Below are 24,389 nucleotides of genomic sequence, written 5' to 3'. Positions count from 1 at the left end.
CTATTAAAATGCAAGGAAATATCTTGTCACCGCATTAGTCACATTAGTGCTTGAATTGGTCTATCATTAGAACTCAGATGGACAGCTCAGCGTGTCAGTCTCGCTGACGGAGAAATGCCATGAAACCTCCCTCCGTTGCTGGAGACAGGATGCCTCTGAATACCACGTCCTCAAGTATGGAGAGTAGTAGTACTTGCACACTTCCCACAGGTATCTGGCCGGCCGCCGGGAAAACAAAACATTAGGCGGCAGGGGCCTTTGGCCTGATCCAGCAGAGCTCTTCTGGTGTTCTTAGGAACCCAACTCATGTGTTGCAATGGGAACGGAGTTGCACTGCTGGGCCAGCTCCCAGCATCATATCCTGCACCTCCTGCCTGCGCACTGAGCACAGAAGTCTGTAAAACGGGGGCAGCTGACCTTTTTCTGGCTGAGGGCCGCATTGCCCAAAGGCCAGCACTCCGGGGGCCACATGTCAAAGTGGGCATGCCCAAAGGGCAAAAGTGGGGTGGACCAGAACCCCAAACTTCTTGCCATTATTAATTACTTTTTATTCCTTTCCACCTCTTCTTTCTTATCAACTTACTCTTATCAACTTTCTTTCTTTCTTACTCCCTTCCACTGCCAGCACCCCATATTCCTTATTAACTCCTCTCTTTTTCTTTCTTTCTTTCTTTCTTTCTTTCTTTCTTTCTCTCTCTCTCCTTCCTTCCTTCCTAATACATAGGGCTTTCTGCCCTACTGCAATGGACATTACAACCTCCCTGTCTTTTTCTCTCCCTTTCTCTCACCTGTAAAGCACATCTCCAGTACAAAGGGACCCCCTGACCCTACCCCTGACATCGTGGCCCCAGGCTAGCCATATGCATGTGATATCCACACATTGCGTGCAGATGCCTGTAAACAAAACTCCTGGGCCCGCCCCTGACATCATGTTCCGGGCTAGCCCCGCTAACAAGATCCGTGCAAGGAGCATGGACCCCTGTGTGTCTTGCATGCTGGTTCCTTTACACTCACAGATCTCCGCACTCAACGCTGCGCTATTGGGACCGGCAGTGTGGCTCTGCTCCTATTACAACATGTGTGAGTATCCTCTGTGTGCATAGAGTGTGAACAGGGGACCAAGTATGAACAACGTAATGGAACCGCAGAACAAATTCCTTTGGCCTAGAGTTAGCTGACAAGCTGCTAAGAGGCCCAGAAGCCATTTCAGCCCCGGCCACCTCAAGCCTTGGTCTCATCGACAGCTGCCACTTCCGCCCTCAATGAGTTCTGGCGTTTATATTTCCCTCTGCCCCCTGTCCAGGTCCTCAGCTTTTCCGGAAGAGTGAGAAGAAGCCAGTGCCGTTTGGGATGCTGGCGCCACGGCGATAGAAAGGAGGGTTCTTGCCTTCCGCCGGGCTTCTAGGCGACGAAGTGATGGGGTGGGTCTCTTCCTGGTGCTTCTGCAGCAGTTGCTGGTGAATGATATACTGAATATCATCCTGTGTGGCAGGAAAGAAAAGCGGATGTAACCACAGCAGCTCTCCTAAATTGTGAATTTTTCTATTCCTCTTTTAAAGCCATCCAAATTGGTGGCCTTCCTTACATCACTTCACAGTTTCGCTAGGTGCTGTGTGAAGAAATGCTTCCTATTTTTCCCTGCCCTGAATCTCCCCCTGTGCATCCTCATCGGATGGCCTCAAGTTCTAACATGACAGAGGAAGAAAAACACCCCTCCTTTCTTCTAAGCTTAAAGAGCCCCATATGTTTTAACTTTTCCTCATAGGGGCAGTGGCTTCAGCCCCTTGGTTGCCCTTTTCCATCTCTACAATATCCTTTTCGAGGTGAGGTGATCAGGTTTGTGAGTCTGATGGCGGTAGAGGCTCTTCCCCTCTTTTAATTGACGTGAGCTGCTTTGGGAGACAATCGTTGTCTGAAAAAATGGGACAAATACCCCATAAACAAACAAACAAATAAATACATTTTTGTGTTTGCTGCCCTGTTCTTCTTATTCGTCCTCTCCCAGCTGCTGCTTCTGCTACTTCTCCTCCTCCTCTTCTTACCCTGTCATGGTCTCTTTCCCTTCCTTTCTTTTCGGTCCCTGTTCAGAACTGGAATGAATCCATAAAGCAAACTTGGAACAAATTGTGAATGCAGGGAGAGAATCAGAAATTCTCACGCTCATCCCATTTGTGTCACTGCGCAGATCTGGAATTTATTAAGCACGGCAGGAGCCAAAAAGCTGTTGTCTGGCTTGCAGTTTGGGATTTTAAAAATGTTGCGTTTGCTACTATGAAGTTCCCTGGGCCCTTTTGGCTGCTTCCTTCGGCTTCCAGCATATAAACTGGAAGGACAATTGGTTGCAGTTTAAAATGTTCTGGGTTAAATTTCATATTTCCTGGTGTTTTTGCTTACTCACTTGCCAAGCTTCCAGCTCCTGGGAAAGGGCCATCTTCTGGCGAATGACACGCAATAGCTGCTGGCTCATGGAATCCCGTTCCAGGGAGACTTTTGCCAGCTCCAACTCCATCTCGCCTTTCCTGATAAGACAGCGGATAGAGAGACACACACAAAAAGATAAATAAGGCTGCAAGCCTAACCATGTCTAATCCGTGAATTCACTGGGTGTTTTCGGATGGCTTGTTTATTGATAATTCATTCTGATTTGGTTTGGGGGAGGTTAGCCGATGTTGCATCACAGCAAGTGTTAACCCGCAATTTCCAGCTCATTTTCCCTTCGCTTACCCTATTGCAAAAGCCCATACATTTTTTTGGGAAGTGAGTTTGTTGTGCAAGCCCTTCCAACCACCTTGGAATTTCCCGGGAAGTGATTGAATCCCATCCCAAAATAGTGGCAGTCTGGAAATGCCCTTACTCCCAGGTAAGAGGGGGGTTAGGATCACAGCCTAGTTCATTACAAAGGCCTCCAGGCTGTCACTGTTCCATGGGAGGGATTCAAGCACATACCATACATTTAGGTCTGCCTAGCTGAAGTGGCTTAAAGAACCTCACCACCCCCAGCACAAGCAATCCAGTCTAAAACAAGAATTAAACTTTTTGCTGTTTGGAAAGTGACAGAGAAATGCACTGAGAAGTGTGGGACTAACAGGAAGACGTGTAAACACCCCACAAGCAAATCAGAAAGCACGTCCATTGTCGAATAACCACCCCACAAACAAATCAGGATAAATGCTCGATAAGGACTGGATATACTATCTAACGTCTGCGTAAGCTTTGTGCAAGCAAATCAGGATGAAGGCTCAGTAATTAAGGAACAGTTTTACATGCAGTTCCCAGTTCAGCCTGAAGGTGTCACACTTCTATGGTTTAAAAACTTTCCCCCTTCCCTATTGCCTGCAGTGGGGGTGGGGGTATAATCCATGTGGGGCCCTTCATCAATGACTGCCGGACCAGACTTTCCTGAATGTCTGGCGCCATTTAGGATCACCCCTTAAACTGGACAGCTGTAAAGGAGTGTTCTTAGTGCTCCAAGGCAGATTCTCAAATTACACAAGGAATGGAGGGACCCTGCATAAACGGAATGAGTGTTCTAGGAGGTTCCCAGAATCCTCTCTGGCTCACAGGGGTTACAATAGCAGACATACAGGGTTTTCCTCTGAAGAAAGGGTGTCCTGGAGCTAGAACATTCGCTTTAAAACACTGCAGAAGAGAAATGTGAACCGCTGTGAACGGATTAAGATCATTTGAGTTAATTCCCTGCCCTTAAGGTTACCCATTAACCTGCGGGAGTAAACATTGCAGCCTCTCAAACAACAGTAGGTATTTTGAGGATATTTAATGCAGGCGGCAGGTTTACTCTGGGCAGGGGTGTAGCAAGGTAAATTGGTCCTTGATAATTTGTCACCCCTTTCATTATGGAACCCAGGGGGGCCTGCCCCCCTCACCCCCCCTTGCTACGCCCCTGACTCCGGGACGGAAGCTGCTGATTTTTGAGCATTCGCTCTGATTTGTTTGCAAGGAGGTTGTGTGACATTGTGTTGTCATCCCACACTTTCCAGTACAATTTCCTATCACTTCCTTTATCACAAAAAATCCAAACTTATAGAGAAGCAGGTTTGCTGTGCAAGAGCACCAAATCAATAGCACCAGTCCGGAAGCGCCCTGAATTACACTGACCAAAAAATAGGTGGAGGTGCTTGAAAGACTGAGCATCTGCCATGTGTGCAGAAGGCAATCTCCAACTCCTCTAGGTAGAGGGCTTCTGACAGTCATAGTAGACCAAGTTTTCCCAAACTTGGGTCTCCAGCTGTTTTAGGACTACAATTCCTATCATCCCAGACCACTGGTCCTGCTAACTAGGGATGTTGGGAGTTGTAGTCCAAAAACAGCTGGAGACCCTCCAGTAGATGATACTGTGGTCTGACTCAATAGAAAACAGCTTCCTATGCTCCTTTGAATTATAGGGTAACTTGTCCGGTTTTCTTATTTTTTGTACCCATCCCTTTAAAGGTTTTTAGAAGAGAACTGAGGGTTTGGGGAGAGACAATTTGACAGAAACTGGAGGTTATCAGGGATTGGAACTTTCTGCCTCCCCCTCACTTCACTACCCCAATAATTTGCATAACTGATGAAGGAAGAAGCCATTATGAATAAGATGTTCTGTGGCTGGTACTGTGGTTCAAAAAAGCAACAGAGATAATATATCTTACATATAATAAAAAGGTAAGGCTGTCATCACATGGCAGTTCATGTGTCTGCCAACAGGTGGCAATGTGAACTACAGTGTGATGACAGATTTCTGAGAGTTACTGGGCCCATGATGGAGGGAGATGGAGGCAAGCAGGCATAAAGGGAGGGAGGTGGTTTTGGCAAGATTTAAGAGATGAGGGAGATTGGCAAGTGGGGCAGGATGAGGGGCAAAGTGAGCAGGGGTACAGCCCTTAGTATGTATGTATGTATATGTGTGTGTGCATATATACATTTATACACACACACAGAGAGAGAATAAATATGCAATCAACTCACTTTATTATAGCCTCATCTCGATCTACTATGGCTAATTTCAGTGCTTCGTCCCGGTTGCTCTCTTGATACAGGCACCTCTGGCTCTCGATCTCAGTCTTTAAATTGCAGAGTTCTACATACTGGAGTGTGATCTGAAAATGGGGAAAGAAATTTTAAAAAAATGCTTTTTAGAAGGAAAACCCTGCCACTCCACAATATAGCATCCTCTGGTGGGGAAAGCACAGCACACACTACCTGATCCTGAAGTTTCATGATCTCCGCTTCTTTCTGCCTCAGCAGATCCTGCTCCTGGTGACTCAAGGCTGACACCCGTTTGGCATAGTCAATTCCTTCCTCTTCCAGTCTCCTTGAGGGGTTCTTTGCCGCTGTGGGGGTAGGACAGGAGCCATTGCAGATGCCATTGGCCATCAGCTAAAGCAGACAAAGAGATCCAAACACATACCCATAAACCAACGAGATCTCATCGACACCAAGACGCAGCTGACGCACAACAGTTGCTTATACAGGACAGTAACTCTTCAAATGCCCAGAACATATTTTTCATGGGAATTCTTCATATAGCACAAACCTCCCATCTGTGTGACTCTGGATGTGTGACTTAAGGTTACAATCCTATGCAGGTTTCCCTGAGAGTAAGTCCCATTGTACGCATGCATGTAAACGTTCACTGGACTGCAGTGTAACTGAGCTTAACTGCAGCACTGCAAAACAGAAGCCATGTACATATTTAGAATCGAGAAATGTTTTTGAAGTGCATTGTGCAGCACAGTTCTATACACATCTATTCATTGAATTCAATCTCACTGAATTCAACAGGACTTACTCCCAGGTAAGTGTGCATAGGTTTGTACCCTTAAATAACTGGTCCAAGGTCACGTGGATGTAGACAAAAGAAGGTAAGTGTATCAATCAGGTTTAAGGAATTTACATTTGGTGAACTGATTCATGAACACAATGCTTTTACACATTTGTGGATTTTTTTTAAAAAAAAATCCTTCTTTTTTAGGTTTTTTGAATTTTTCCAGCCATTAGATAAACTTTACATATCGGATGTATTCTTGTGTCATAGTGAGGAATGTCAGAGAACTCTGGCAGAAATGGGAGCAGAAATTGCCAGTGTTTGCTTATTTGTCTGCAACAAATGATTTCAGTGAAGACCATTTGCTGTTGTTGTTTTCAATCCACAATTGAAAACACTTCCCCACCCCCCACGTGCACTGCATTTCCTTTGGCCTGAAAAGAATAGTGTGGAATAATAGTGTGTAATCCATAATGTAAAATTCCGCCATAGCCAACAGCAAGATGAATAACCTGGGTTTTGTTGGAAGTCGAACTGCAGTGAAAAAGAAACAGTGCTTACATCCCTACTTGTGGTAAGACATAAAGGTGTACTATAAATGTACTCCTCTCCAGCAGTGAGTGGGAGCAGCAAGCCGTAATTATTGGCTTACCTCTATGTCCAAACCGGGGCGGGTATATGTGTCTTGGTTTGTTTTGCTTGAAACAAACCACAGTCTGAAGCCAAAGTTTGTTCTTGGTTCAACAAACCACAACCTCTACAGGTTGGACATAAAGCTAAGCCAAGGATCACTGGCTAGAAGGGAGCAGTGAAGTGGGAGATTTGTTAAGAACACAAGAACAGCTCTGCTAGATCAGGCCAAAGGCTCATTTAGTCCAAAATCCTGAGCTCACAGTAGCCATCACAAGAACACTCTCTCCCCCCTCCTGAAGTTTCCATAAACTGGTATTCAGAAGGATAGGGCTGTATCCAATTCTAGTCCTACTAGAACACAACCTAACAAACATGGCTAACTTAGAGTCATCGGTTTTAATGGGTCTACTTAGAGGAGAACCAGCATTAGCTACAACTCTTGTTGTTTTTTAAAAAGATATTGCGCAATGTAATTCTGTACAAATTGGCACACGGACAGCAATTTTCTTTTGGCATTGGAAACTTTGCCCGTGACACAAACAGGTGAACTCAGACGCCCCTCCACCACCGCTTCCTTTCTCCCATACCTTAGGGGCCTTCCCGGGAGCTCCAGGAGCATCCTCCAAGCTACTTTCGATCTCAGACTGGATGGAGGTGATGGAAGTGTCTAAATCGTGCAGGCGGATCTCCTCCTTCATCTCCTTGACCTGGTGCTGGAGGCGACGGTTGGAAGCCCGGAGCTCCTCAGCTTCCACTTCAACCTGCTGCATCTTGGGAGGAGAAACAGGAAGTGGGTACGGAGGAGCACGAAAACAACGCGCCTCTGTGAGGGGCGCCAACCAATGAGTCCTTCCCTTCCTCATCCTCTGCATTAACCACAAAAACGCCTTCCTCATTCTCTTACACACAAGCCACGTGTCCCTCGTCTTTATTTTCAGTTGACTGTCCCCCGCATCAAGGATGAGGAAATTTCCCCAGCCAGAGTGCCGCATTTCCTTTTTAGGCAATCTCCCGAGGGCTACATGCCGGTGGAGGACGGGGGGCCTGGAGCAAAAGTCAGTGGGGCAATGAATGTCTACGTCAACTGTTGTGCACTAGGATTTTTTACGGCTCACACTCAAACGTCTCTCTCTAGCTTCCATCCAGACAAGCGAGAGGCATTACCAGGGCAAGCATAGGTTGGAAACCACCAGGGTGTGGTTTGAGGAGAGTTCCAGGGGCCACCCCTGCCCCACACCTCCCATTTTCACCCTTGAGCCTCAATGAGCCCCTCAGCTTAGTAGTTACCCGCAGCTCCTTCTCTCGGCTCTCGTTACGGAGGAGGAGGAGGTTGTTGTGCAGTGTGTCTACCAGCGCCTGGATCGATTCATTCTCCTCCCGCAGCTGATGGGTCTGCTTGTCCAGATCTCGCATCCGCTCTTGTAACATAAGGTTCTAGGGGAAAGGACACATGGAATGTGCATGAAAGCAAATGAATGGTCAGAGCTAGGCCCCACATCTTCATTCCCAGATCCACCAACTGGTTGTGGTTCAGAGCTGGCACCTCCCAGGGGGTTCCCGTGTCCTATTCTGTTGGGCCAGGTAAGCAGGGCATTTTCTTGCCAAAGTAGGGATATAAAAATAAAAGATTTGTGGAGCTGGAAGGGACCACAAGGGTCATCTGGTCTAGCCCCCTGCAATGCAGGATTCTTTCACCCAATGTGGGGCTCAAACCCACGACTCTGGGATTAAGAGTTCAATGCTTTACCGACTGAGCTATCTATCCATCCCACTCCCTATCCCTAGGGGGGGAAAAACACATAATAATAACAGCAAATCCTATAAATGCCACCCTTTAATGGCACAAAAAATGGCCACATCTCAAGGCAGCCATTTTGCTAACCTAATGGCAGGGTGAGGCTGGGTGGCAGCAAATAACTCCACAGAGCAGATCCATTGAAACAAATGGAAGTAACTGCCCATTAGTTTCAATGGGTCAATTTAGTTGGTTGCCACGCACTTTCTGTGAGTGTATGGAGAAAATCCTTTTGTTCAGGTGACCCAAGTAGCCACAAGTAGCCACAGCTAGCCCCCTGCACAACTAGGACTCAGGTGTGGGAAATCAAGGAGGGCTTCTGTGAACAACAAGACCCAGCATCACTTCAAAAACTAAGGGCTGGGATTTTGGCCACCATTGTCTTATTCCACAGTAAACCCGCCGGTCTCAGCTTCGGAGACAGCTTCTTGAAGAGGGCTAGAGGGGGAAACGTGGTATTTCCCTATTCCCCATTGCCTTCCTTCCCCCACCTGCCAGTTTGAAGATCTCCTGTCTTACCTCAGCCTGCAGGCTTTGTGCCCGGGCCGCGTTTTCAGCGCTGCCAAGGGACAAGGTCCGATGCTCCCCGCGCAACAAGCCCAGTTCTTCGTGCAGCCGCTGCTCCAGGTGTGTGACCTTTGGAGTGGTTGACAGGTGTTAGGTTTTGGCAAAAAAAATGACACTTCAACCTGTTTTTCAGCACTAGACCTCAGTCCTCAGCTGTGTTGAAGTGCAATCTGCACCTGAGCATATACGGTATATGGCACACATTCACCTTCACCAAATATTCAGTCTGAGTAGTATGTATACAGTGACATTAGAGAAGAGGATGCCACCGAACATATGCAGAGTGCCTTCCCTTCAGGCTAAGAGCTCTTTTTCCTGGTATGAAGTTTGCAGCAAAGCCCCCCACCTCTGTGATCTGTGCACTATACAGTATTCTCCCCTGCCCAGGCTCCCCTAAGTGTGTTGGGGACGAGAGACCTGAAGTTTTTAAAGGAAAACACATCCTTGAAGTTGTAGAAACTTATTATATTACAATGAAGTTTTCTGATATTTTGCAAGTTGCCTTAGATTTTGCAAGTTACTCCACAAGTGTCCCAGAAAAAAAAACTGGGACATCCCTCTTTTTTATTGTGCAGTGCCTGAAAATGCACGTTTTTGGGCACTGTGCCCCCAAAAAGCGCTTTTTAAAAGGGGAAACTGTGGCACAAAATCACACGAGATCACAGCAACCAAAATGGCTGCCATGCTCTCATGGGAAAAACAAAACAAAACGGGAAGATGGTTTTCCAGGAAGATGGCATCCTGGATTTTGGCTTCAAAGTGCTGGAGGGTATGAGAAACGTAGCATATATGTTTAAAAACAAACAAGAGCTACCAGATTTGGTGATGATGCTTCCTGGGAGCCAGTTTCCAGAACAATGTAGGATAGTATCCTAACCCTACACACCTGGGAATAAGCCTTGGTTGCATTCAACTGCACTAACTTCTGATCAGACATACTGGGAGTTAGTATAGTTAGTATCGTGCTGTTAATTGTCTGTTTCACACAGCAGGAAATAGAATGCCAGAAGCTGCCTCACGCTGAGTCAGACCAATGGTCCATCCAGATTAGTCCTGTCTGCATCAGGCATGAGGCTTGTGTGAAAGAGTTCAGCTGGTCCCTGAGGTAACCTGGACCCAAGTTGTTCAGAGTTTTGTAAATTAATACAACTTGGCTCAATAGTAAATTAACTGGGGGTTGGGGTGTGTGGTGCTTTGATGCCAATTAAGTCATGTGGACCATGGGGAAAAAATAGCCCTGCATACCTGACGAACAGACACCCCACCACAAACGCCCGTCTGTAGGTGCCCTAACTGGTTCTACAAGTTCCAAGAATCATCAATCCAGAGCCCATAAGGGCAGAAGGGGACAACCTTTTAGGGGACTGTCCCAGTGACCTTTAAAAAGTCAAATCTGGATTCATTATTATACACGTATCCGACTTTTGCAGCCAACAGAACACTTCGTAAGGTTTGTCTAATTTATTTGACCTCATTAGCAGCTCCTCCCCGCGGTTAGTTTCCTACATTCCTGGAAACCTGCCAGTCCGGGTGATGATGCTATGGCAGTGTGTGATCTCACCCCACATGGCTTGTTTGACTCAATGAATTCCTTGTTCTATCTTGGGAGTTCAAGCATGGTGTGCACCTCTGTCCCTCCTTCTGTGGCGCTGGTGAGCTAGTATTTGCATGGAAGCAGGAAGCTGCATTATATTCTAACCCCCTCCAAAACAATAACAAAAGAACCCCTCTCTGCGCATAGAACATCAGCAGGAAGCATACAGTGCCAAGACAGGCCACTTCTTCCTCACAGACTAGCTCTCTACAGGAAGGGAGTCATCGTTTTGCAGAAGTGTCCAGTCTGCACCACACACACACCTGCCTGCATGCTGAGATTGTGCAGCTCGCCCGGTAAGGCTGTGACACATGCTTTTTTCTGAATGTACACAAGATGGCAATCCAGCCTCCCGTCTGCCCCAGCTTTTCACAGGACCACCACTCCACACACTCAAAACATATTCCAGGCCCCCACAAATATTTGGCTTCCACCCCCCAACTAGTAATTTGCACACAAGGCCATGCCCACACAAACTGCAGCCATAAATCTGGACGAGTGACCTTGTTCCCAAGCTTTTATCAGTGGCATGTTGGGTGAAGCATTCAATGTAACTGCCAAATCAGCGCCTGCTAACCCGGTGCCCTGCAGGTATCTTGAACTATGACTCCCATGGAAGTCCTGTTCCAAACATCCAGAAGGCACCAGGTTGACTAAGGTATGCTGTGCGATGTCAGACCCTCCAGGTGCCCCTATTTTCCAGGGGCAGCCCCGGATTTACAGAACCCACCCCAGTTTCTGATTTGATCCCGGAATGTCCTGCTTTTCCTTAAAGGTAAAGGGACCCCAGACCGTTAGGTCCAGTAGCGGACGATTCTGGGGTTGCAGTGCTCATCTTGCTTTACTGGCCGAGGGAGCCAGCGTACAGCTTCTGGGTCACATGGCCAGCATGACTAAGCCCCTTCTGGCGAACCAGAGCAGCGCACGAAAACGCCATTTACCTTCCCGCCGGAGCGGTACCTATTTATCTACTTGCACTTTGACGTGCTATTGAACTGCTAGGTTGGCAGGAGCAGGGACCGAGCAACGGGAGCTCACCCCGTTGCGGGGAGGACATCCCTATTTCCTTTGGATTAATGCTGGAGGCTATGGAGTTATGTGACCCCCAGGCCAAGGAGATAAGTAACTAGAAAATCATTTTAGAAGACACCTGAAAGCAGCCCTGTATAAGAAAGTATTTTCCCCTAATGTTTAATTATGTTTTTATATATGTTAGAAGCCACCCTGAGTGACTGGGGCAACACAGGAGGAGGAGGAGGAGGAGGAGGAGGAGGAGGAGTTTGGATTTGTTATCCCACTTTATCACTACCCTAAGGAGTCTCAAAGCGGCTAACAATCTCCTTTCCCTTCCTCCCCCACAACAAACACTCTGTGAGGTGAGTGAGGCTGAGAGACTTCAGAGAAGTGTGACTAGCCCAAGGTCACCCAGCAGCTGCATGTGGAGGTCACATGGGCATTAATTAAATATAATAATAATAATAATAATAATAATAATAATAATAATAATAATAAATTATTATTATTATTATTATTATTATTATTATTATTATTATTATTATTGAATAGGACATCCCTATTTTCATCAGAGAAATGTTGGAGGGTATGCTATGTGAATTCAACAGACACAGCACTTCCCAGCATGGGGAAGCAGCTGACGAGAGCTACACCTGCAGAATTCCTGCCGGTCACACAAATGTTAAAAGGCACAGGTTTCCCTTAGGTAAGGAAAAGGGGAAGTACCGGCCGACTTCCCAGCCGATCCCTCTTGCCTCTCTTCCCCTCACAGACTTGAGGAATCTGTGTGAGCTGCCATCTCCTTTCCCCTTACCTGACTGAGCTGCTCCACCAGGCGCTGGTTCTGCTCCGAGAGGTCCAGGACGGCCTGCGAACTCTCCCGGCTAGTGTCCTGCTGCTCCATGCGCTTCTGCCCAAGCTGGGCTCGGACTGTAGTCAGGTCAGTCTCCAGCTCAGCCACGCGAGTCTCAAATTCAGCCGTTCTGGATTCAAGGTGCAGGCGGAGCTCGTGCTTCTCTTGCTCTAGGCGCTGGGAGAGGCCAGAGAGGAGAGTTAGGGCCAAATATAACAGGGAGCTGTGCATTTATTATTGAGTGCAAACATTTCTAAAATGCCTTTCATGCAAGGGCCCCAGGGCAGCGTCTGAAAAGCAGGGATAAAATTATTCATATGTAATATAAACACAGTGGCCATAGCTGCAGTGTACATTTAAAGCAGTATCATACCACAGTCACGGCTTCCTCCAGAGGATCCTGGGAACTGTAGCTTGTTAAGGATGTTGAGAGTTTTTTTGGGGGGGGGGAACCCCTATTTTCCTCTCAGAGCTACAATTCCCAGAGTGGTTTCACCATCAAGTCTTCTTCAGGTCACATGTAAAATTCAGATGAATTTTCATTTGGATTTTTTAATTTTTTTAATGTAGAGATGTGAAGAACTGAATTTAAGATTGTGGCAGGGATGAGAAATGGAAAGAGCTTGAAACAGACAGGTTCCTCCACCCTTCTTGGCTCGATCCCAACTGATGCTATCTTTGGTGAGAAAGCCAAGTTTTGCAAGATACCAGAGAAACCTCACTTCTGCTCTTGTAGTAACCATCAACCGAAAACCTTCCTTGCTCTACTGATAATGGAATCTCTCCCAAGCAAACTGAAGAACTAAAAATACTGATTTACCTTTACAACATTTTAAATTGCTAGCAGTAACATTGAGGTAACTCATAAAGTTGGCTTTATTTCTCCTGGCTTTAGCAATATATTTAACCAATGCTTTATTTGCTTGCCATCACGTTATATAAGTGATACAGAAATTTAGCATGTTCTACTTTTAAGGGAGTGATTGGCCAATATAAAGCCAATACTTTGGAGTGTCACGAGGTTCTATCTTGTCCCGCATGCTTTTTTTTTTTTTTTTTTTTTGCATGAAAAGGCAAAGGAAAGTTACCCGGGACTTTGGCTGAAGTCACTATCAAGAGGACACTCAGCTTTAATTTACTTTTCCTTCTGTTAATCTCAGGAAAGCTCTTGAACTGGTGTCTGGAGGTGGTTTGGGGGTCCCACAGACCCCTTCACTGCGGGCCTTTTTGGAAAGCTCTGAAGATCCATCTGTTTTCTTTGGCCTTCTCACAGAGTGTACTTGTTGGATTGATAGTCATATCTTGTTACTGGGTTTAACATTTTGGGGCCAATTGTTGCTTCATACTTTATCTCTGGTTTTATTTATAAAATATGTTGTGCTATACTGTACTCTATTTTTATCTTGTAAGCCACCTCGAGAGGACTTGGGCCCTTAAAGGTAATCTATATGGGTTTGTGGGTCCAGAATTCCCCTAAATTCCTGGGACCCAACAAGTGTTAAAAGCTGAACCGGGCTAGTTTCACCCTCAGGTAATCGCCTGGGAGAGGAGCCATTAAGAAAACAAATGAAAGGCGATGAGCCATTAAGAAAGCAAAGAGAGGGTGGGGCCCCTCATTCAACTCTTAAGATAGTTGGAAGGACAAAAGCCAGAGTTTTTAGGGTTGGCGGTGATGTGACCTAGGGGGAAAAGGTTGTAGGCTGGAAGAAAAAGCAGAGAGAGAACATGATGTTTGATTTCTGCTTGAATCCAAGGCCATGGCTATGGGAGAAACAAGACCCTTTTGGGGTGTTGATGCTGTGGGCCCCTCCATCGTAAGCTCAGGTTGTATATATGCGGAAATAAACCATATATCATAAAGACACCACAGTCTCTGCTGTGCCTCATTCCCAAGTAAACACGAACCCTGGATAACTGCACGGAACCCCTGGAATGTCGCTCGGAGATTGGGGTGGCTTGCAACAATATTTGAAATTACATAACAGCAACTATGTGCTGTATTGTAGCTAATGGCTAAAAGATAAATCTGGATTAGAAATTCCAGTTTAATGACGACGACGACGACGATGATGATATATTTGTGATGCATTGTATGCCATGATGGCTGAACAATAAAAATGATCTGGAAGTCCCCCTTCCATGCAAAACTGTCTCTCCAACACCAGCCAAGACGCGAGTCACAAATAGTGTCCCTTAGAAGCAAGGGACCAACAACTGGATGCAGCCACCTGCTGGTAGATCATCTAGCTCCGCATTTATCTAGGTGGATATTGAATGAGACAGCTTGCAGGCCCCCTCCAATGATTTCAAGTACCGTTTTGAAACTCCTGGTTCTGGTGGCAACTATTCTGCTCCAGCGTCTTTGTTTCTGTAACATCCACATGCAAATAAGATTGTATGCCACTACTCCCACCCCCGAGCATACTTATTATGAAGGCAAGTATAACTATTATTTCATCTCTTGCATATTGTTTACCTGACGATCCAAATCCTTAATTGTATTTCCCTCAGTATCCAAAGGCTATCCATATAAGACATAAGGATGCCTACAGTCATATGCATGAACAGATGACACAGTAAAGTCTTTAAAAAAGAGTGTTGCCTAGGTTCACAGCTTCCTGGAATCCACACCCCTCTGACCTCAAACCTCAGACCCTAATCTTTGATGCAAAAGACTATTAGTCAGGGTAACTAAATGGAGCTTCACTGTTCAGGTGCAGCCTACCTCTGGGCACCAGGCACTAGGGGAAAGCACCTGCATATCTTGCTTGACTGAGCCCAGAGACCTCTTGCAGATTGATACTGTAAACAGAACAGTCTGGTCTGATCCAGAAAGCCAAGGCAATTCACATGTTCACAGTTCACAAGCCCTGCGCATAAAAACTCCCCCCTCCTGGAGCAAGCCAGTCCTGCTTGAGAAAGTTCCTAGAGAAAGTGCCCCCAGGTGACAGCGAGGACAGATGCCTACACCCCCCAAAAAGGGAAAGCTTTCCAAAGGATTCATTTCCATTTGGACACACCTTGGATTTGGATGGCAACTCTTATTAATGACAGGGTCATGTTAACAAGCTTGGGACAATTTCTGGCTTCGCTTTTCAGCCCAATCGCCCAATTTCAACCCTGGGCCTCCACCCTTGAGGCAAAACAAAATAAATAAATAAAAATGCAAGTGGCTGGCATCCTCCCACCCAGTTTCTGTAAGAAATATATGGGCCTTGGGAGGGTACAGCTGGTGGGTGAGGCTCTTTGTGGGTGATTCATGCTGGGCGCTTTCTATTCCTCCTCCTCCTCGGTTCCATTTGGTCACTCTCTGTTCTTCCTTCCCTCTAGCTGGCTAATTATACCCACTCTGTCACCACAAACTCCACCTCGCCTCCTCAGTGCCCTCCTGCTCTGTGCCAGACTGGTTCAACCAGCTGCCACAAGTATCATGCCCAGAGGTTGCCTGTGCCAACTTCACCCTGGGCCAGGACCTTGGGGATTACTTGAGGGGGAAACGGGTTTAGAGCAAGGTGGTTGAAACTTAACTCTGGAATTTCTCAGCAATCCAGAGAACAGAAGGATCTCTGGAAGAGAAGGTCTCAGGTAGTTAGGAATGGGAAGGCCCCGTGCCTGAAACTTTGGAGAGCTGCTGCCAGTCAGTGTGGGCAATGCTGAGCTACATGGTCCCATGGCCCGACCTGGTACAAGTCCGCTTCCTCTGTCTCTAGGGTTCACATGTTACGAAAGAGCTTCTATGTAATAAACAGCATGCCATCACGGGTTCACACAACAGCAGTTCCCACATACATGTAGGATGGTCCCCAAGCTCTAGAGGAGATACAGTATGTGAGATTTCCTACATGGGCCAGCAGTGCGTGATGTGTAAAGCAAAGGAGTCAGGAAACCCTGAGTTTGGGTTTCGAGGGATGTTATAACAGCAGCAGTGTTGCTTTGGAAAGAGGACAGGACACCCACAGAAAAAATAAAAGCCAGATCCTCTTTGCGCAGAGAGCTGCTGGAGTTCAACAGCTGCCGGGTGCCGCCACCTCAGGTGCCACTATTACCCCACTTTCCTTCTAGAGAACTCGCAGTGACATAAACGGCGGCAATCCCATTTTGTCCTTACAACAACCCTGCAAGGTAGGCCAAGTCGAGTGAAAGAGAGGGGCCCAAGGCCACGCAGGAAGGTTTCTGACCGAGAAGGGAATCCCTGGCCCAGGCCTGACATTCTCCCCGCCAAATCACACCCTCCGCTGTGCCCCCTTACCTCTTTGGTCTCCATGTGCTCCTTGGCTAGTTCCTCAAAGCGCCTTTCCAGCTCCTCATTGCGTTCCAGGAGCATCTTCCCCAGCTCAGCTGCCAGCAGCAGGTCCTGCTCCTTCCTCTGCAGCAGCACCCCCAAGTCTGCCTCTTCAGGGTCCCCGTCCCCAGCAGCCACATCGCCCCCAAAAGTCTGTTGCCGCTCGCCCCCAAAGGGGTAGAACTCGTCCCCCAGGGCAGGTGGGGTCAGAGGGAAAGGGGTCCGGAGTGCAGCCTCCTCCTCAGGGTACATGGAGGGAGCTGTGGTGGTTGCCATGGAGTGGGACTGGGGAGAAATGGGAGGGAAAGGGGGGGGAGGATCCAGCAGGTTAGAGTGGGGAGAAGTTGGAAGCCAGGATGCCAACCTTCGCTGGCAGGGCTGTGGCTTCGAGGAGGTTAAAAGGAAGGGGAGAAAGGCAGTCGACACCAGGGCCCAGTTTCTCCCATGAGAGAAGATGCCTTCTGGGGGAGGGGGAGAAGCAGGTAAGTCGTTTCCTCCAGGTATCCAGGTATGAAGAGGCAACCTGAACTGCTCCCGAGGGAAAGCTCGGGAGGGAAGAAGCAACAAGCTTGCCCTGGGTTCTCCCCTTCTTCTTCTTCTTCTTCTTCTTCTTCTTCTTCTTCTTCTTCCTTCAACTCCCGGTTGGGTTTCGCTGTTTATTTCCCGATTCCTACCTCCACCCTCCAAGAGGTTGTGACAGGTGAGGTTTTCCACTCCGCTGACTCCTCCTCCTCTCATTCACGCCCTCACCTGTCGTTCCTGTTCCCTCCTCCTCCGCTCTGGGAAATTTCCAACTACCCAGTTCTGCCTCCGACTTGTGCTACAGGGCCAGCAGGGACCTGGTCCAGGAATCCTCCTGCCTCCCTTTACAAACCCTTCCCAGTCAGATACAAATACTGTAAGAGAAAGCCTCAGCGTCTTTATATAGCCTGTTTCCTAAGTGATCACCCACCATCACAAATGAATGTACGAAGTTAGCTTGCTCTGAATCAGGTTATTGGATTGTCTCACTATTCTGCTCTGTGACTAGCGGCGGCTGTCAGAGCACCTGCTTGGCATGCAGAAGGTTCCCGGTTCAATCCTTGGCATCTCCAGGTGGGGTTGGGAGAAAGCTCTCTCCGAAATACCAGGGAACTGTGATCCTTACAGCAGCCCTGCAAGGGAGAGCAGTATTACTAGTTTCATGCTCCAGGTTGGAGGCTGATGATGAGAGAATTTAAGCGAATGTTTCAGGGCACCTGTACATTTAAAGCATAACTAGGATTTGAACTCTGAGGCTAAAGGGCTTTTGAGGTTGACTGCTTTGGCTCTCAGAACAAGCCAGCTTCATTGTCTTCTGTATAAACCCAGCAATCCCAGCTTCAAATTTTCTCTTTCCCAAAAAACTCTTCCCTATTTAATATATAATAATAATAATAATTATTATTATTATTATTATTAATTATAAAGCAGGTTGAAATAAATAAATAAATGCATAGCCTTGGAATAGTATTTTTTTCCTGAGTGAAAAAAGAAAGTGGGCAAAATCACACACACACACACACACACACACACACACACACACACACGTGATCAGCCAGGCTGAAGGGGAAGAGTTCCATTGTTCATAACTAAATATGTTTTAAAAGAAGAAGAGGGAAATATTGTAAAAGACGCCTGTGACACTTGGGCGTGTCTCCTCTCTCCAGCAATCTCAAGGTATATTTTATCTTGTGAACTTCTCTGAGGTCTTTTGATGAAGGGTGGTGGTATATAAATAAAATGAATTTGAATTTATTTATTACGGTCGGAGACCAGCTTGTGAAACACAAATGGAACTACAATACCAAAAGCAAAACAAACATTTAAAACAATATACAGCAATGGATTTCAAGTTTAAAAATGCGGTAGGAATAAAAACACATTAAAAACTTTAAGATAGACCAGGGGCGGAAGAAGGCTCCGCGCTACACGAGGCGACGAAACAAGGCACCCCTGGGGGTGGGGCGTCGTGGCGTCACGCCGGAGTGCACCTGCGTGAAATGTCGCACAGGTGCACTCCATCATCGGGCCGCTGCTGCTTCCGCAGTCCCCTTTTAAGCCGCAGAGCGAAAAGGTGGCTCGTGGGGCTGCCGAGCGCTATCGGCGGCTCCCCGCCGATCATGCACGGCAGCCCCACAAGCCGCCTTTTCGCTCTGCGGCTCAAAAGGGGGCCACGGAGGCGGCGGCCCAACGATGGAGTGCGCCTGCACAAAATGTCGTGTAGGCGCACTCCGTCGTCAGGCGGTGCGCTGCTGCTCCCGGGGCGACGGAGCAAGCAGCGATGCGTGGGGGTGACAAGCAGCGGCCCCTCCCACCACTCTCCACGCACCGCCGCTCGCTCCGTCGCCCTGGGAGCAGCAGCGCTGCCAGACAGGGTGCCGGGTGGCGGGGCTCCCCTTGGGGAGTGGCGGGAGGGACCGCTGCTTGTCACCCCCTCTCCCCTGGCACCCGGGGCGTACTGCCCCCCGCCCCCTAGCAACGCCCTTGAGATAGACTATCATAGGGAAATGACCCAGAGTCGCCCGTGGATCCGAGTTTGGGAATTTTCTTAACAAACTAGTTTGAGTCAGGGGATGGTCTGCACCTACATATCTGTGCGCAGAATCTGGCGTCCGTCCGGGTCATCTTGTGGTCTTTGCCTAACAGAAGAAGATCAATATAAATATAATAAATAAATAAAAATATCCTGGCTAGGAAAATATGGTTGCATTTTCCCAGGTACAAAAACACGGTTGCTTGAGTGCTGGGACAATGTGATGCCACTAGAACAGAAGCTCAACCACCAGGGACATGGAACAGACCTTGAGCAGCAAACAGCAGACAAATGCCATATATTTAATTCAGCCAAGAACTGCACAGATGTCTCCGCAGTACCCCGGAGCCTAGGAGCATCTCCCTCAGGTTTCAGACCACATGCCATTCTTCCTCCGGGGCAAGTGTGGGGTGGGAACCTATGGCCCTCCAGATTGTGACCCAACCACAACTCCCATCAACCCCAGCCAGCGTGGCCAATAGCCATGAAGCATGGGAGTTGTCGTCACTGATGTGGTCCAAAGGAAAGCAGAGCAATACGTTTGGCTGCAGGAGTTGCCAGAAGGAGGCATCTAAGGTGCCATCCAACCATCTTAGGGACTCCACTCTGGATTTGTATAGTAGAGCTTACTCCAAAGCCCTTTCTTCTCCCAGAGATATCCTGCAAAGCAGCAGAGGTGGAGGATCAGAGTTTTCCTTCTCCTAGATGGGCTACTTTCCCAAGTCGATGAGCTCTACCTGCCCCTCATTTCCCTCTACAGCACATGCAGAAACTGCCTTGTTGATGTTAGACTCACTATTGGTCTCACTCGCCCAATCCACGTCTTTGAGTGCAGGGGAAGTCCCTAACTTGAGACCCATCGGCTGCCTTCACCTGGTTTAGCCGGCCAGTCGAAACTGTTTCCAGGGTGTGGCCACTGTCGCATGCTTGGAGGAGCCACAGGTGAGAGAGCTGAGTGCAGGGTGGGGACCAAAAGTGGACAAACCACCCCAGGAGGAGCACAATGTGTCCCCCACCAGAGATACTACTCCCCCCTAACACCCCATGCACCCTACAGCTTAAATACCACCAACGAAGGACAGCCCACCAGCTCCCTAGCCAATCTGTTCCACTGCCCAACAGTGCTTAACTGCTAGGAAGTTTCTCCTGGTGTTAAGCAAAAACCTGCTTCCCTGCCATTTCCACCAAAATTAGTTCTGCCTTCTGCAGCAGCAGAGCTCCAGCCTGCCTGCTTCTTCTGCACGACAGCCCTTCAGGTATTTCAATATGGGTATAATGTATAATCTCCAGCCTAAACATACCCAGCTCCTTGAAGCCATTCCTCATAGGAGCTGGCTTCCAGATCTGTCACTACCCAAGTCGCTCTCCTCTCTCAGTATCAATGTGATATGGAAACCAGAAGCGGACAAGCACAGAACAGAGCAAGGCTCAGATCCTTTGGATTAAAAAAAATGTGTGCGTGTGCATGTGTGAAGGGTTGACCTGTGTTGAACACACCACTAGAGCAATTATGAGCTATTGAAAGTCAGCCACAGCAAATCCTTTTTAAGAGGCTATCTAATCTTGACCACATCCTTGCTGATTCCCACCCTCTGCCAGTGCTCAGGAAATGGCTCTGAGCTTTTCACTTATTTATTTGTACACCAAAGATCATAGGGCAGTTCACAACATTGAAATACATAAGAACAAAAAATACAAAATGAAAACAAACCAATAATATCCTCCCCAGCTCCCACAAACACATTGAAAAGGCCATGGCATTATAATTGTTCAGATTGTGAATTAATGAGTGAATAAAATAAATGCATAGCTCACTCGTTCTCACTTCCTTCTCAAGAGAACCAAGCAACCACCGTTCTCTTCCTAACCCAAGAACAGCGCAATCCTGTGCATGTTTACTTTAGAGCAAGCCCCACTGTGTTAAATTCCTAGGAAGTGTGCATCGGATTGCAGCCTAAGGCGACAGACAAAAGCACATTTGCTAGGAAGTGCAAACAGGCTTAGCCTTGCACCGGCAACCACACCCTTGCTCCCCTTATGACAGGAGATTGGGCTAATAGTGCATATGGAATAGAAGCACCTGCCCCAGCCCCCCCCGACACAGCGCCCCCTAGAGGCAAAATGCACATTTCCCTCAGGCCTTCCATTTTGCTCAAGGCACCAGAGCTTTAACAAGATGTATTTTTTTAAAAAAAAAACCTCAGTAAAAACACACACTAGATAGATCGATAGTCATGGCTCCAGGCTTTCCACTTCACCTCCTCCAGGGAGAAGATGGGAATAAGAGAAATAATTTCCGTGAATGCATTGCCAAGATAGTTACGTGCCACAGTGTGAGATGTTTACAAGCCCTTCCAATTTTTTATTCAGATCAATTTGACAGCAAGCAGGGATTTGAGTGGGATCTGTCCTTTGCTCTCTTCCAGGGCAACAAATGCTGGTAAATTTGCTTCCCCCTGTGGGTTTTCCAACCGGCTTGGGGGGGAGAGGGAGGGAAAGGGGGCCCCCTCTTCTGCATTATCACCCGAGGTTGGCTATATATCCTAAGCCTAAATGTCTCTATCAAGCACTAACTCACTAAGTTGCCAAATACACAAGTTGTCCCTTGTGCTTCTGCTTTATTAGGGTTGCCAACATATGAGAACTGTGTTTCTGAAGAACTGTGGTATCTGAAGAAGTGTGCATGCACACGAAAGCTCATACCAGGAACAAACTCAGTTGGTCTCTAAGGTGCTACTAGAAAGAATTTTCGATTTTGTTTTGACTATGGCAGACCAACACGGCTACCCACCTGTAACTGTGTTTAAATAATACAGGATACATTTTTGTCGGAATACGTTTCACGGATCCGCCATAGATTCATATTTATTTGGTTATTTTATAAGTTTTTCGAGGTCTACTTTTGGTATAATTGCGCGCAAAAGCGAAAGTGAAAGCATGAATGAATAGTGTGGTTCACTTATGAGATTAATCCGCCTTTATTTTGTAGATCCGGTCATGTTCAAAGTTGTTAATGAGCGTTAAACTTGCTTCCCGCCTTTTTGGAGGGCAGCAACAGTGATTTTATTGGTTAAAGTACTAATGATGATGTCACGTTTGTTCCCTAATAAAAGGCAGAGGCACCCCGCTTAGGCAGGAGAAGTAGCGTGAGACCGCACGTTCTTTTAGAGGAGTTCGTTCATGTTCTTTTAGTTGGGTTTTAGTTGAAGTCAAGTTTAGTTTAAGGGACTAGGAGCGGGCTGGATGGGTTGGATGGGTTTTTCTTTAGTTAGAGTTAGATCGCGGAAGATTATTCGGTTTTAGTTTTAGATAGGTTCTTTTAGGTTAGCCTAGGGTTAGGCCCGCGGAAGATATTTCGGTTTTAGTTTATTTAGTTAGCCTCGCGGAAGATTGGGCGCGCAGGGTCTTTAAGCTTAGGAGAACTTAGCTTAGGGGACGAGCCTATGCGGGTTCTGCCGAAGCCACTAAAGATACAACCGGTGTCTGTCTTCCTTTGGGGTTAAAGGGGGGAGTAAAGTAAAATTTTAATTTTCAGTAAATTGGTCCGCCTATTCAGAGTCAGTATATATATTTTATTTCACGAGGCAACTGTTCGTTAAAGAAGGCAATTAGGAACTCACACTTCATCGGAGTCGTCAATTGGCTTACTCAACATCCTTCAGACTGTGAGGCTTGGCCGGCGACCGTGCTCAAAAGCACGCGGAACGCTGGCCACTTTCCCCGCAACTGGTACCTCGTGCATAACCAATCCAAGGCCGTGCACGAGGAGCTCCAGCACCCAAACCCCGACAAGTGGTGCCCCGTGTGAGGCGAAGCGCAGTTGAAAATCGCTTCCACAAAGACTCCGGTTAAAGGCAACATATCGGAAGTGGCTCGGAAACAGACATTGAGAGGTGAGGTATAACGGCCCGGTTTATCCAGGATTTCGCTGCAGTAGCGCGAATCCACCGCTTGCCCAAAGTACTGTAAATAGAAATTGCGCGCGTGTATTTTGCCCCAAGGGGTCCCCGGGTAGATCGGCAAGGAGTTTAGTGTAAGCCTACGGGCAGAGTAAGGTCTTCCCTAAAGCCTACGGGTGGGAAGGGTCTGGCAAAAGCCTACGGGTGCCAGGGTTTTCGGTCAAAGCCTACGGGTAGGGCCGGTGTCTCCCGAAAAAGCCCACGGGTGGGGGCGGAGGTTTTCTGGCTAAAGCCTACGGGTGCCAGGTTTTTCGGTTAAAGCCTACGGGTAGAACCGGTGTCCCCTAGTAGAAGCCTACGGGTGGGGGAGGAAAAGTTTTGGAAAAGTGTTAAAAATGGGCTCCTCACTCTCAACTGCTCAAGTTAAATTTTGTGAAGATTTATTGTACCTTTTGAAAAGAAATGGTCACCCTGTCTCTGAATCAGAAGTAGAGCTTTTAGTTAAAACTATTGGGGAAATTTGTCCCTGGGTCCCTAAGGAAGGAACGAAAGATTTAGCTTCATGGGAAAGGATCGGGTTAGAATTTATGGCCAACCCGAAAATCGGAATTCCTGTACAATTAGTATGGAGCAAAGTAAGAAACTGCTTTCAACAAATCGCTCCAAGAAATGTTTTGCTTAATGGAACAGTGAATTTAGGAAATACTGCTTTTAATAGTGCCCCTGTGCTGCCGCTTGCGGTTGTGCCATTTTCGGCCCCCTCGCAGCAGCCAGTTCAGGCCCCGTTGTCGTACACGCACTCGCCCTTGTCCAATTTGTCATTGCCAGATTCATTGCCGCCTGTGCCGGTGCAGCAGACGCCGTCGGCCTTTCAAGCCCCGCCACGGACTGCCCCACCGCCAGTCGCTCAGCAATCATCGCAGGCCTTTTACCAGCCAGCGATCTCAAGTCAGCAGCAGCCGCGGACCTCGCTCCAAGCAACGGTCCCGCTTCCTCCATCGCAAGCCGCGCTTTTGCCAGCGATCCAGCAGCAGCAGCAGCAAGCAGCCTTTTTGCCAGCAAACCCTGCTGCCCTGCAGGCCGCGCTCAAGCCAGCAGCTCCAGTTTTGCAGCAAGCTGATTTCCAATCAACAGCAATCCAAGCTTCAATGCAAGCAGCACAACAGCAATTTACCAACCCTTCAGCACCTCCAATGCCAATGCAGATTCCAAGACAAGAGCAAAGCCAAACAATGATGATCCAGATGCCAGGACTTGCAGTACAGAGCCAACAACCTTATGCTCCAACTTCAAGTCAGCCATCTTGTCTTCATCCAACTTCAAGTCAGCCATCTTGTCTTCATCCAACTTCAAGTCAGCCATCTTGTCTTCATAGTCAGCCATCTTCAAGGCATCCAGATGTCAAAGACTCTTTAGCACCATCTAGTGGCTCAT

General features: G+C 47.6%; 1 protein-coding gene across 1 annotated transcript; it reads right to left on the bottom strand.

Moving 5' to 3' along the window:
* Positions 1–701: 701 nt before the first annotated feature.
* Positions 702–16,811, bottom strand: BICDL2 (BICD family like cargo adaptor 2). Its single transcript, XM_033170643.1, has 9 exons — positions 16,470–16,811; positions 12,182–12,397; positions 8,712–8,828; positions 7,685–7,831; positions 6,985–7,167; positions 5,200–5,376; positions 4,966–5,096; positions 2,399–2,519; positions 702–1,481 (listed from the first exon to the last, which is right to left on the bottom strand). The coding sequence occupies exons 1-9, from the start codon at positions 16,776–16,778 to the stop codon at positions 1,308–1,310; spliced, it is 1,575 nt and encodes a 524-aa protein (XP_033026534.1). The 5' UTR covers positions 16,779–16,811; the 3' UTR covers positions 702–1,307.
* Positions 16,812–24,389: the final 7,578 nt, after the last annotated feature.

Source organism: Lacerta agilis, chromosome 14 (genome assembly GCF_009819535.1).
Source record: "Lacerta agilis isolate rLacAgi1 chromosome 14, rLacAgi1.pri, whole genome shotgun sequence".
NCBI classification, from domain to species: domain Eukaryota; kingdom Metazoa; phylum Chordata; class Lepidosauria; order Squamata; family Lacertidae; genus Lacerta; species Lacerta agilis.
Note: the sequence above shows the minus strand (reverse complement) of the source record. Positions and strands in the feature narration are given on the sequence as shown.